At 36.4% G+C, this 12,806-nt stretch overlaps 6 protein-coding genes across 6 annotated transcripts; 4 read left to right on the plus strand and 2 right to left on the minus strand.

Annotated features, from left to right (window-relative positions):
- Positions 1-366: 366 nt before the first annotated feature.
- PRT1 (translation initiation factor eIF3 core subunit b) lies at positions 367-2,526 on the plus strand (the record flags this gene model as incomplete). The annotated part of the gene is made up of 1 exon (XM_071053957.1): positions 367-2,526. The coding sequence occupies one exon, from the start codon at positions 367-369 to the stop codon at positions 2,524-2,526; it is 2,160 nt and encodes a 719-aa protein (XP_070910369.1).
- Positions 2,527-3,244: 718 nt separating this feature from the next.
- PDE2 (3',5'-cyclic-nucleotide phosphodiesterase PDE2) lies at positions 3,245-4,978 on the plus strand (the record flags this gene model as incomplete). Its single annotated transcript, XM_071053958.1, has 1 exon — positions 3,245-4,978. One exon carries the CDS (start codon positions 3,245-3,247, stop codon positions 4,976-4,978), a length of 1,734 nt encoding a protein of 577 aa, XP_070910370.1.
- A 294-nt stretch (positions 4,979-5,272) lies between these two features.
- VTS1 (Vts1p) lies at positions 5,273-6,997 on the minus strand (the record flags this gene model as incomplete). The annotated part of the gene is made up of 1 exon (XM_071053959.1): positions 5,273-6,997. The coding sequence occupies one exon, from the start codon at positions 6,995-6,997 to the stop codon at positions 5,273-5,275; it is 1,725 nt and encodes a 574-aa protein (XP_070910371.1).
- A 1,321-nt stretch (positions 6,998-8,318) lies between these two features.
- Positions 8,319-8,756, minus strand: HAP5 (Hap5p; the record flags this gene model as incomplete). The annotated part of the gene is made up of 1 exon (XM_071053960.1): positions 8,319-8,756. The coding sequence occupies one exon, from the start codon at positions 8,754-8,756 to the stop codon at positions 8,319-8,321; it is 438 nt and encodes a 145-aa protein (XP_070910372.1).
- Positions 8,757-9,047: 291 nt separating this feature from the next.
- On the plus strand, positions 9,048-11,114 carry APP1 (phosphatidate phosphatase APP1; the record flags this gene model as incomplete). Its single annotated transcript, XM_071053961.1, has 1 exon — positions 9,048-11,114. The coding sequence occupies one exon, from the start codon at positions 9,048-9,050 to the stop codon at positions 11,112-11,114; it is 2,067 nt and encodes a 688-aa protein (XP_070910373.1).
- A 284-nt stretch (positions 11,115-11,398) lies between these two features.
- RNJ42_03798 (S-adenosylmethionine-dependent methyltransferase) lies at positions 11,399-12,589 on the plus strand (the record flags this gene model as incomplete). Its single annotated transcript, XM_071053962.1, has 1 exon — positions 11,399-12,589. The coding sequence occupies one exon, from the start codon at positions 11,399-11,401 to the stop codon at positions 12,587-12,589; it is 1,191 nt and encodes a 396-aa protein (XP_070910374.1).
- Between the last annotated feature and the right edge of the window lie 217 nt (positions 12,590-12,806).

Raw genomic sequence — 12,806 nt, forward strand, 5'->3', positions numbered from 1 at the left:
GTCACGTGTGTCACGTGTGGTTGGATGTACACGTGAATTGATGTATATAATGAATGATATTTCATGTGTCTACGTGTATTATGACATAATCGCCAAAATTTTTAACTAAATATTCTAAATTTTTCTGTAGTTTTTTTTTTTATTCTGTGCGTGGCGTTCTGTGCCAGAGTGAAAGATTTTTATTTTTATTTTTTTTTTTCAAGCAAAGAAAGATATGAAGGATTGATGGGAAAAAAAAAATTTCACTAGTTAAACTTGGATATTGATTTAATTATTGTATAGTATATTTATTACTCAATTGTTAATTTCTAGTTTAGTTAATAGAAAAGCCAACAGCATCTAAGAAACAAAGTATAGAAATATAAGATGAGTACTGAATTACGTATGGAAGATATTCCAGTTGATGATGTTGATTTCAGCGAACTAGAGGCTCAATACAAGCTGGATGATGAGTTTCACTTTGACAACTATGTTGTAGTTACTGGTGCCCCAGTTATCCCAGAGAGCAAAGTTCCTGTCTTGAAGAAGGCTCTAGGTGGTTTGTTTGCTAAGGCCGGTAAGGTTGTTGAGATGGATTTCCCATTGGACGAAGAGGCTAAGAAGACCAAAGGTTTCCTGTTTGTTGAGTGTGAGAGTGATGTTGATGCTAAGAAGATTATCAAGGCTTTCCATGGTAAGCGTTTGGATTTGAAGCACCGTTTGTTTTTGTACAGCATGAAGGATGTTGAAAGATTCAGTGGTGAGGAGAACGGCGAGTTTAAGGAACCTGAGTTACCACCATTTGTCGCTTCCTCTTCTTTGAACTCTTGGTTGTTGGATGACGAAGGTAGAGATCAATTTATTATCCAGAAGGACAACTTGACCGGTGTTTTCTGGAACTCCATGCACGAGAACGATGATGATGTTGTTGAGTCCAGAACCAACTGGTCTACCAACTACATTAGAATCTCTCCAAAGGGTACTTACTTGTTCTCTTACCACCCACAAGGTGTTACCGCTTGGGGTGGTCCTCAATTTGACCGTTTGAGAAGATTCTATCATCCAAATGTCAGAACCTCCACTGTGTCCCCAAGTGAGCAATACTTGGTTACTTTCTCTCCAGAACCAATTGTTGTCGATGAATCTATTCCAGAATCTCCATTCACTAAGAAGAATGAAGGTCATCACATTTGTATCTGGGAAATTGAGACTGGTTTGCTGATGACTTCTTTCGCTATGATTAAGAGTCCATACTTGCAATGGCCATTTGTCAAGTTCTCTTACAACGACAAGTACTGTGCCCGTATGGTCGGTGAAAGACTTGCCGTCTACGACTGTACTCAAAAGTTCAAGCCAATGGAGGCTCCAGCTTTGAAGGTCAACGGCATCAGAGATTTCTCTTTCGCACCAACCGGTGTCGAAGTCCAACCTTTCGGTAAGAACGATGAACCATCTGTTTTGTTGTCCTACTGGACTCCAGAAACCAACAACTCTGCTTGTACCGCTTCCATCGTCGAAGTTCCACGTGGCCGTGTCTTAAAGACAGTTAACTTGGTTCAAGTTTCTAATGTTACTACTTACTGGCCAGAAGGTGGTGAGTACTTGGTCTTTAACGTCGAACGTCATACTAAGTCCAAGAAGACTATTTTCAGTAACTTGCAAATCTGTAAGCTTACAGAGAAGGATATCCCAGTTGAGAAGATTGAGTTCAAGGACAGAATCTTCGAAGTTGGTTGGGAACCACATGGTAACAGGTTCATCACCATCTCCAACCAAGAGGGTCCAGAAGACAACGTCGCCATTCCAAAGAATGTTGTTACATTCTTTGCCCCAGAAAAGAAGGAAGGTACAAAGAACAAGGTTGTCATCAAGAAGTGGGTTATTGTCAAGGTTATCGAGAAGAAGTTCTACAACACTATCTCCTGGTCTCCAGCCGGCAGATTCGTCACTGTCTGTGCTTTGGTCAAGCCTAACATGCGTAGGTCCGAGTTCCAATTCTTCGACATGGACTACCCAGGTGAGAAGAACTTGAACGAGCAAAAGGACGTTATGTGTGCGCTAAAGGACGTAGGTGAGTCTAACTACAGTGCGGCCACTGATCTATGCTGGGACCCATCCGGCAGATACCTGACCGCTTGGTCCTCCTCCTTGAAACACAAGGTCGAGAACGGTTACAAGATGTTCAACGTTGCTGGTGCCGTCGTCAAGGAAGATATCCTACCAAACATGAAGAACTTTGCTTGGAGACCAAGACCAGAGTCTCGTCTAAGCAATGCCGACAAGAAGAAGGTCAGAAAGAACTTGAAGGAATGGTCTGCACAGTTCGAGGAACAAGACGCCATGGCCAACGACAGTGCTCTAAGAGACCTAATCTTGAAGCAACGTTCCATGTTGAAGGAATGGCACGCGTACAGATCCGAGGCCGCCCAAAAGGCTACAGTCTACGACATCGCCCCATGGGTCGACACATCCAAGGACCACGACGATTTCGTCAAGATCGAGGAGATCAAGGAAGAAATCATCGAGGAAAAGAAAGAAAAGTTATAGATCTACTTATTTATCTTTCCTTATGTACATATACATTTTCTTTATTAATAATATCAACAACTTCGTACCGTTATAGTTATTATTACTACACACAGCATAGCTTCGGCCAAACGGAATCCACTATATTACTCTTCTTGAGATAATCATTACCCGGATCCCCGTGATTTCCCCCTTTGTGTGACATGCGGGAAATCGGGCTTAATCGCTTTTTTTTTTAGATTTCTGCAAAAAAAAAAGAAAGAAAGAAAAAAAAGCAATTATAGATTTTTTTTTAAAATTGAAATTTTTGGGAAAAAGAGGGGCCAAAAAAAATCTGGTTATAGTTTTCAGTTTTTAATTTATTATTTTTTTTTTTTCATTGTCAATAAATTAATTAGTTTCCTTTTAATTGATATAATAGGGAGTTTTGTTCTATTTAGATCTCTATTGATTGTGAACAAATAAAATTGAAGCTGGAATTGGAATTTATTACATACACAAAAGGAAGATAGAAAAATAATATAAAAAAAAAGGGTTCTTTTTAAGGAATAACAACCATTTATAGAATAAGCAACACTAAAAATTTTGAAATAGAGAAAGCAAGCTTAAGACTTAAACTTGTCTTTACACTTTTAACAATTCTTGGATCAAACTGAATAAAATAAAAAGACAATAAATTAAGGGTAAAAAGAAGAAGTAAAGAAGAAAGAATTACAATAAAAACAAAAAAAAAAAAATAATGACAAGTTTATTGTTAGTGGGATCTGAGTATCGAAATATTGATGATGATGAAGTGTTACAGAGGTTTGATTTGTTTGACAGATTAGCTAAGTTTGAGGATGAGACTGAATTGGTGACGTCTCTATATAAGGATAGACTTTCTTCGAGGCCGAATAGATGGACTTTTGAGACGTCTGCGTCGGTTGTTGTCTATGATAGTGGTTCTGGGAATAAAGGTTTGACGACGGATAAATTGAGGGTGATATTGCATAGGTTTTTCCCAGCTTTTAATTTGATTATTGTGGAGAATTTTGATGAATTGGAGAGTAAGCGTATAATGCATACTTTACAGAATGATAGAGTGATTGGGACTGACACGATATCACGAATTAACCATTGGATGTATCATAAGGCGGGAAATGAGGATAATGGTGAAAATGATTCCTGTTTCACAAATATATACTCCTTGATGAACCATCTGACGAACTCAAACAAGAGAATGCCCTCAGAACCCATTCCGAGGTTTATCAGGAGTTTAAACTTCAAAGAGTTTTTCGAGGACATTGTTGTACGGCATGGGTCGGAAGAATCTATGCGGGAGTATTTTCTGGAAAAATTGTCAACTTGGGAATTTAGTGCTATTGAATTTTCCACAAGGGAATTGTTACTGTGTGGGTTTTTCCTGATACAGAAGTTATCCAGAGAGGCTAATGTTTTGATCTCAGATAATAAACTTCTGCTTTTATTGATGACGGTAGAGGCATCCTATCACCAAATAAACAAATTTCATAACTTCAGACACGCTGTAGATGTTATGCAAGCTACATGGCAAATTTGCTCTCATGTAAAAAATAACAAGGCTGTAAAACTGCAGCCTATTATAGTACTCATGCTCAGTATTTCCGCTATTGGACATGATATTGGCCACCCGGGCACCAATAACCAATTGCTATGTCAACATAATGCACACTTGGCGGTTTATTTTGGTAATCAGTCAGTGCTAGAGAATTTCCATAACACTTTATTCCAAAACTTACTAGCAGATCATTGGCCACAAAGTTTGAAAGCTGCAACGGTTAAATTGAACAAATTAGATGATATGGGCAAGCCGATGGATCAGTTTAATGATTTCAGTAATTTTAATGACGGTAATGAAAATAATGAAGGTAACGATAAAAATAAAACGATTAATATAATTACAAATGCTATACTTGCTACTGATATGGCACTTCATGCGAAGTATGTGGAAAAACTAGAAGGTAATGTCAAAGTACCGCAGTCGTTGCCATTTCAGACATTGATAGCAGTGATTATTAAAGCCGCAGATATTTCAAATGTCACCAGACCATTATACATTTCAGCAAGGTGGGCGTTTTTAATTACACTGGAGTTTAATGATTGTAGCCAACTTGAAAATTATGTAAAGGAGGCAAACGAGAGAACGGATACAGTTTGTAATAATAACTGTCTGTCTCCAAACAGTGAAAGGATTGACGACCCGGAATTCTACAAGAGAAATAACCCACAATATATCATTGATCTTATTTTCAACAAAGAAGGTGAATCGGACACAGATTATATGAAGAGGTTGCTAGACAACTACCCCTACATTCCAAATGGGCAGATTTTTTTTATTAATACATTTGCTGGAAGATTCTTTAACAAAATTGGAGAGTTATTTCCAGAGCTCAAGTTTCTATCGGATAACGTTCAATCTAATAAATCTTATTGGGAATCAGTACAGCGTTCTTGAATAAATTAGTATTATTATCGGTGTTTTATTGGAATATTTAATAGGAATGGGAAATAAAAATTAAATAATGATAGAGAATCTGTAATATTATCTATATATGAATAAAAAAAGCAAATCTATAGCATTATCAGATATTATTTTTATTAAGGTTACTGAGAAGTAAGGTTAACAAAACTTGGAAATGATATTTATTATTAGGACAGTAGTAAAAAATATTGATATAATACAAAATTTATCAATTTTTTTTGAATATATGACAATAATGCTGTCTGAACAGGCATTATAACTATGTGATTATTTAGAATCTAAATATGCAGAACTGTCAATTAGATTACGTTCTTTGTAGTCTTTGACAATGTTGAAGGCCTTTAAAAGTTTCCTACGAGCACCTAGAGCCATTACACCACGGTTCAAAAGATCACCATCTTCCAAGTAGATCAATTTTTCCCATCTCAAATCACTTAATATATCAGAGTACTTATGCAAACGCAGTGTCTTCAACCAAATTGGAATGTTGTTCAAGAGTTTTGGATCGGTCAAACTTTTTGGTGTCATCGAACTGTTGCTAGAAGATGTTGCACTAGTATTACCACTATTTGCATTGGGGCCATTGCTAGTTGGAGTATTAACAGCAGAGATTGGGGATTCGTTTCCGTTGTTATTACTGTTACTATTAGTGTTCTGTGTATCCACATTCAGTTCAACATTTCTCTTAATATTAGCGGTTTTTGCAAGGTTGGATCCATTTTGATTCAAAGTCATTTGTGATTTCAGGTTAGAGATACTCAAATTAGAAGGTTGGTAGTGTGAGTGCGTCAATGGTGGTTCTGCAGATTTAGGTCTCTGTCTATAATCATTTATATAATCATATGCAGGATTGGAAATACTTGTTGGTTGTGGAGACCAGTTCAACACATTTCCACTGTTACTGTTGAATGCTTGATGGAAGTGGTTGCTACCACTTGTCGACTGTGACTGCAGGAATTTCATGGAGTTAGTAGCAAACACTGAATCTATGCTGTTTGGGACGGGTGATGCAATATTATTGGAGTTATTGTTGCTGCTGCTGTTGTTATTGCTATTATTGGCACCATTGTTGTTGTTTTGCACACCATGATGGCCATTAGCATGGTTCCCGTTTTGCAAAGGGTCAGGAATGGTTGGAGAGGAAGAGGTAGTCGAACCGAACATTGTGTCCAGCTTCATCTTTGCGTAGTTCAATGTACTTTCATTTAGGACTGAGAGTATATTGTCCATTACGATACTCTGCTGGTTCACGTTCAACATTGACATCCATGTGCACAGCTGATTAATGTCGTTATTGAAATTTAATGCAGTATTTACATTGGAATTAGTATTACTTTGGGAGTTATTGTTACTCAAAAAAGAGTCCATAAAGATGTTGTTATTGTTGGAAACAGAACCTGCTGTAACCGAGTTGTTATGCATGTTACCTAATGCTGAACCAGTGGCGTTATTTGAATGGTTCTGAAAAGCGAAAGTATAAGACGACCCAGAGTGAGCCGTGGAAGACAGAGGGATGGCAGTCATCGGACGATTGTTATTGGCACTAGCACCTTTGCTTAATGTCGATGAGTGTTCTAGTGACATGAAATCGTTAAAGAATATCGAGGATGACGCTGAACTTGGGAGTGGAGGAGACATCGCCGAATTGATGCTGGGGTTGTTGTGATTTTGAGTTTGAGTTTGATTCTGGTTTTGGTTGTGGTGGTTATGAGGGTTATTACTGTTCCCGTTATTGTTGCTAGTGTTATTGGTGTTATTAGTAATGCCGTTGTTCGCATCAATGATGTTCAGCGAAGAAGACTGCGGCGACAATAGTACTGCTCCAGGATGTGCAGTACGCAGAGGATTATTAGAAATCGGACTGGAAGAGTTGTTATTATTCGCTTGCGCACTTCTAGTACTCCTACTGGTGTTATTATTGTACAAAGGATTGTTCAGCGTAGAGTCAGTAGGCACAGGCTGATGAATCTCATCAAATTTATTGGCAAGCATCAATAGTTTTTGGTTTTTTCCTTGTTCAATGTGGTATTTCGGTTGTTTTCTGTTGTATATTTTTTTTTTATTTTTTGTTTATTGCTTATACCTTCTTCGTATTTTTTTTTCCCCTACTTGTGCACGCTTATTTCTAGATAGAATAAAAAAAAAATATTTCTTATAGCTTTATATTAGAAGGTATCAAAGAGTTCTTTTTTTTTTTTTATAATTATTAACAAGAATGTCTTGATTTTCGTAATAGATATGAAACAGTAGATATTTATATTCCACAAAAAACTCAATCTAAATTTTTATTGTTCTTTGGCCTCTATGTTCAAAAAAAAAAACTTTCCTCGTAAATTTTTTTGTTATATAAGTTTTTTTTGTTAATATCTGGGTTTATAAGTATTTTTTTTTTCTTTCTTATGCCAAATATCTATTTAAGAGAGAGAAAATTTTTTTATATGTTTTTTTTTTTTTTTGGGCTTTTCTAAAGTCCTACATTCTAATATCATTACTTATTTATTTCATTACAAGAAAAAAAAATTTTTTTTTCTTCCTTCCCTCATCGAGTTTTTTTTTTTCATGTCTTTGTTTGGTTATAGTTCTTTCGTAAGTTTATACTTCCTTCTTTCAGTTCTAACTTCTCAGTTCTTAGATGCTTTTCTTTTTCCATTTATTTCCTGATGTGTCTTATTGCAGTACTATTGAGTTATATTGAGTATTTCCAATGTCCTTCTTACTCACAAATAAAAAGTCCCTACAAAAAAGGCCAATTCCCTTTATTTCGTCTTCCTCATCCCGGATCATCGCGATGAGCATGTTAAAATTTACATCAACAAAGAAAAACTCAGTACGAAACCCTTTTTCCTCGAAAAAAACTTCATTTCTTTCTTTTTTTTAGATGCCCGCTTTTGTCATGCAGGAATACTGCACAAACAGGAAAAAAACAAAAAAAAGCAAGTTAATAAAATTAAAAAAAAAAAAAGCAATATAACCACGACAAATTAAATAAAATGAAGAAAAAAAAAAAGGGACGTGCCTCTGTTCTTCGCTGCGTTTACCATAAACGGCACAATAACATCCGCACATCAAAGGAACAGGATTACTCTATATCTGGCACCGCGCTATTACACAACCCCTCACTCAATAGGTAAAAGCATAAGGTAAAGAAAAAAATTGAAAAAAAAAAGAAAGAAACTCGTTAGTAGTTACAGAGTTCTTTCTTTCTTTCTTTTTTTTTACTAAAAAAAAATTATAAAGCTAACTGTACTAAGGGCTAGAGATATAGTTTATTAAATATTAACATGGGATGAACCGAGAGGAGAAATAAATCGGATTACTTCTCTCTTGGCACTATATCTATTAGGAAATCGAACATGTCGCTTTTTTGTAGTGCCTCTGCGATGTCCGCTTTTTGTAACGTCCGTCTCTTGTGTTTCTCAGCAACACACCATGCTCTCATGGTCAGCTCGGTGATAAACACTTCGCATGCCTTAGCGAAGATGATGGGTGCCTCAGCACTGATCATCTTGACATCTTCATCAGTTTTCATTACTCGACGGATCCTCGCAAACGGGAGGGAGTGTGACTTGAAGTCGTCCTGGTGTTGCGACCCGGGCTCATTGGTGGACTCTATCTCATTAATCAACTCTTGCCAGTACCGTATCATGATCTCCTTGTAATGACCGTCTAAACCCAACCCTACATTCCTAAATACATCCTCTACTTCTTCTTCCTCTGGTATAACTGCATTTTCCTCTTCTTGACCCTTCATTTTCGTTGAATCAAAAAAAAAAACTATTTAACTTTCTAACAATCTCTTCAAGTTATTTACACAATGTGTATTTTCGATATGTCTCTTTCTCTCTCTCTGTCTCTCTCTTGCCTGAGTCTTTCAATCTCTTAATACTTTTATAAAACTGCTTTCTTAAAGTTTTTTTCTTTTATCTCTAATCGCATGGGCCTTTAAAAAAAAAAAAAAATAGAATTAAAATAGTATTCTAACAAAAAATATATATATAGTATTTATGACATTGAATCTATAAGTATTGATGACTAAAAGTGTATGAGGTATACTTTTAAAAGGTATTTACCGATAACGAAGTACAGAAAAATAAAATCCAAAATTTTAGAAAAGTTTTTGTTTAAGTTAAGAGGTGGTAAGAGGAGGGGGTTAATAATACGTTATAGACATACGAAGAAAGTTTTAAAGAGGAAGATGGATGAAAATGATAGTAACAGTAAGAGGCAGAAGTTTTATGATTTGATGAAAAGGACTAAAGATGTGTACATACCGAACTTGAAAAATACTATTGCTACTAGGCCGCAGTTTTTAGAGACTGCTCTGGGAGACTCAAGCTCGGACCTCTCAACTACACAGTTCCCGTTGACTATGTACATCCAACATTATCCTTCTTACTACACTACAAACTTGCTGGCTGGTAACGGCAAGAGGGTTTACGATATAGTTTTGAGATTGACCATGTTGGAACCGGGAGATGCGACAAGGAGACGGAACAGGCTATTGCTATCGTTGTGTAAGCAATACATGAAGGACAGTAATGATTCGAATAGTATGGTTAATAACTTAAATGATCTGCCGAGCACAGATAGTTTTGACGTAGAATCTGGATTCTCTCAAAATACTAATATTCAATGTGAATACGAGACTCTAAATGAAAGAATAAAAGGGTTTTTGAGCAAAAGGATACCAAATGTACCACTGCGGATCACCATAACCGGATCAGAACCTGATCAGCGTGACGAAATAGAACTTAAGACCGATAATATCGGTTATGTAGAGACTAGTTGCTTGACATCATTTGAACCTAATAGTGTTAAAATCAAAGTAGAAACACCTTCAGATTTCCCTCATGAGGTGGCAAAGACTATTGAAAACTTATCCTACATCAAGCAAGATGGTTGGGGCCTAATCAGTGATATAGATGATACTATAAAACACACTGGTGTAACAGGTGACAAGAGATCGATATTTAGAAATGTGTTTGTTCATGATTTTGATAGGTGGAAAATTGATGGAATGCCCACTTGGTACCAAACTCTGAGGGATGTACATAAATTCGATTTTTTTTACGTCTCTAACTCACCTCTACAGTTGTTTCCGGTACTATCAGAATTTATTGTTGCCAATTATCCATTGGGGCCTATATTTCTAAAACAGTACACAGGTAATTTTCTATCGAGTTTGATGACCTCAAGTGCTAATAGAAAACTGGGCAAAATAAGATCAATTTTAGAGGATTTTCCAGATAAAAATTTCGTTTTAGTAGGTGACTCTGGTGAACAAGACCTGGAGGCATATGTTAATCTGGCATGTGAATTTCCAAAACAGATAAAAGCGATATTTATTAGATGTTGCAGTAATTCATTAAGTGATAACCCAGTAAATGACCCTTTTGTTATGAGGACTATCAATGATCTTATTATGAACTACTATTTGAGAAGAAATTCCAAAGAAAGATATTTATCTAGAAAGAATGTGACAAATGATAAGAATAAGCCCCCTCTTCCTGCTAGAAGACCTACTGTCCCATTGAAAAAAGAGACCATACCCATTGATAGTAAATTGTCGAAAAGTGTAACTGATACTGATTTGATAAATGTGGCGGATATCAAACTGAAACGTAGACCTCCACCAATTCCGACAAGGAAACCTCATCTAACGGAGGAGCAGGAATCCTCGATCAGAGTTACTAGAAATATATACGGTCATGATGTTCAAGGACATATCACAACGTCGAAAAATGATAAAGGGGCTCCACCAACTTTACCTCCTAGAAGGACAGAATCAACGCTATACGATAGTGTTTGTGATAAAAACTCATTGTCACCTTCAGCATCAACATTGACTTCATCCACCTCCTCATCTCCTACCATGTCTTCTGGGTTTTTTGTTCCATCGTCACAAAATGAAGTTGAGTCTGTCATTCAACCAACAACTGATAAGAAGGCAGAAAATTGGGAGGCTAGAGTTAGTACAGCTATTAATGATTTATTGGCAAGCAATACAAAGGTGCACTTTGCTTTTTTCACAAAGCCTGAACTCTGTTTGGAAGATACAATTTCCCTGCTGAATGATGAACAAAAGGTAAATGGTGATGAAAAAGCTTAATTGCAAGCCTTCTTTGAAAGTTTTTTTTTTATATTTAAATACATAAAATGCAATTTGATTAAATAGATTTAGTTATCTTATTGTTCATATTCGACTATTCTAATTGTGTTTATTAAAACCAAAATTGAGATTTGGTATTTCTGAATTTTTAGTCACCCTAATTTCAATTTTTACGTTTTTGACTTAATGTAAAACCAAATTTTTGCAGAACAGAGTAATGAGCTATATAGGGAACAAAATTATCATATTATATTCAAGTAGTTGGATCATTATGTTAATTGATTATGTCAGAGTACGATATTAGTGAAACAGAAGCGCTGGGAAATGTTTTATGTGCATATCGGAACTATGGTAACTATGCTCTACGAGAGTATTACGAGCCAAGGTTAGCTAAATGGGAAGCACTTCACCCATCACAAAGGAAACTAATACCTTATTATGAGGAATTTTTAGAGATGCTCCAAGCAGCAATACTACATAATGCTAAGTTTCTTAGGGTTGTAACGGATTTTGCAGAACAGATGATGGGGATTCCGATTGGTGAGTCTAAGGTAGTCAATAGGTTTTCCATGGACAAGGTCGTGTCAATGTTCTCCCAACTCTATCGAGAATGGTCACCCGAAGCTCAGAAGGAGAGAAATATTAGTTTAGATAGAATGTTGCCTATATTACGCAATTTTAGTTCTACCGAGGTGAAGGCTGACGGGCCACTTTCTGTTCTTGTACCTGGTGTTGGTACAGGCCGGATGATTGCTGACATGGTAAATGAAGGATATTTTAGTGAAGGCAACGAGTATTCATATCATATGCTAGTTATGTCCATGTATATGCTTAACAGTGGGCAATCAAAGGGCTCGCTATCAATATATCCGTTTATCCATACAAATTCACATTGGAAAGACCGGCAAACCATGCTGAAACAAGTGAAAATCCCTGATTTTGATATATGCGCAAAACTCAGCGGAACTAACCTGATGCGTATATCTATGGGATCATTTGTGGATTGTTTTGGGCCTAACCAGAACATTTGGGGTTCTTCCCATTATCATATCAATCAGGAAATGCAGATTACAAGGCTGGAAGTCCAGTCATCGAAAGATGTGGTAGTTACAAATTTTTTCATTGACACATCTTCAAACATCCTGGACTATTTGTTGACAATACAGCACGTCTTGCGACCAGGTGGGCTCTGGATCAACTTTGGTCCATTAGTATATCACCAGGAAAACGAAGACGAAACGGATATATGCTACGAAATAGATCAATTCTCTGGGCTAAGGACTGATCATAAAAAAATACCAATGAAAGGTATAGAACTTACGTTTGACGAGATAATAGAAGCCGCCACCAAGCTGAATTTCGAGTTACTGCAACAAGAAGATAATATAATTAGCGGATACGGAGAACCTCCAGACCAAAACGGAATGCCAGGTTACAGATGTGCCTTCTGGGTGATGAAACTAAGACACAAGTAGCATCACAAGAAAAAATCAAGATCCACAACTCAAAGCCAATTGTCAATCTGGACTATTACACATTTTTTAAGGGTCGTTATTGCCGTAATATATCAAATTTTTTGTATGGCAGGAATACTTTTTTTTTTTTCATTTTTTTTTTTAACCAATTTTTTTGTTCTCTGCTGCGGGTTCTCTGTTTTCGACGACCAATTTTTAAATATTTTTTTTTAGTTAA

This window comes from Nakaseomyces bracarensis, assembly GCF_045282275.1.
Source record: "Nakaseomyces bracarensis strain CBM3 chromosome Unknown Scaff12_0, whole genome shotgun sequence".
Lineage (NCBI taxonomy): Eukaryota > Fungi > Ascomycota > Saccharomycetes > Saccharomycetales > Saccharomycetaceae > Nakaseomyces > Nakaseomyces bracarensis.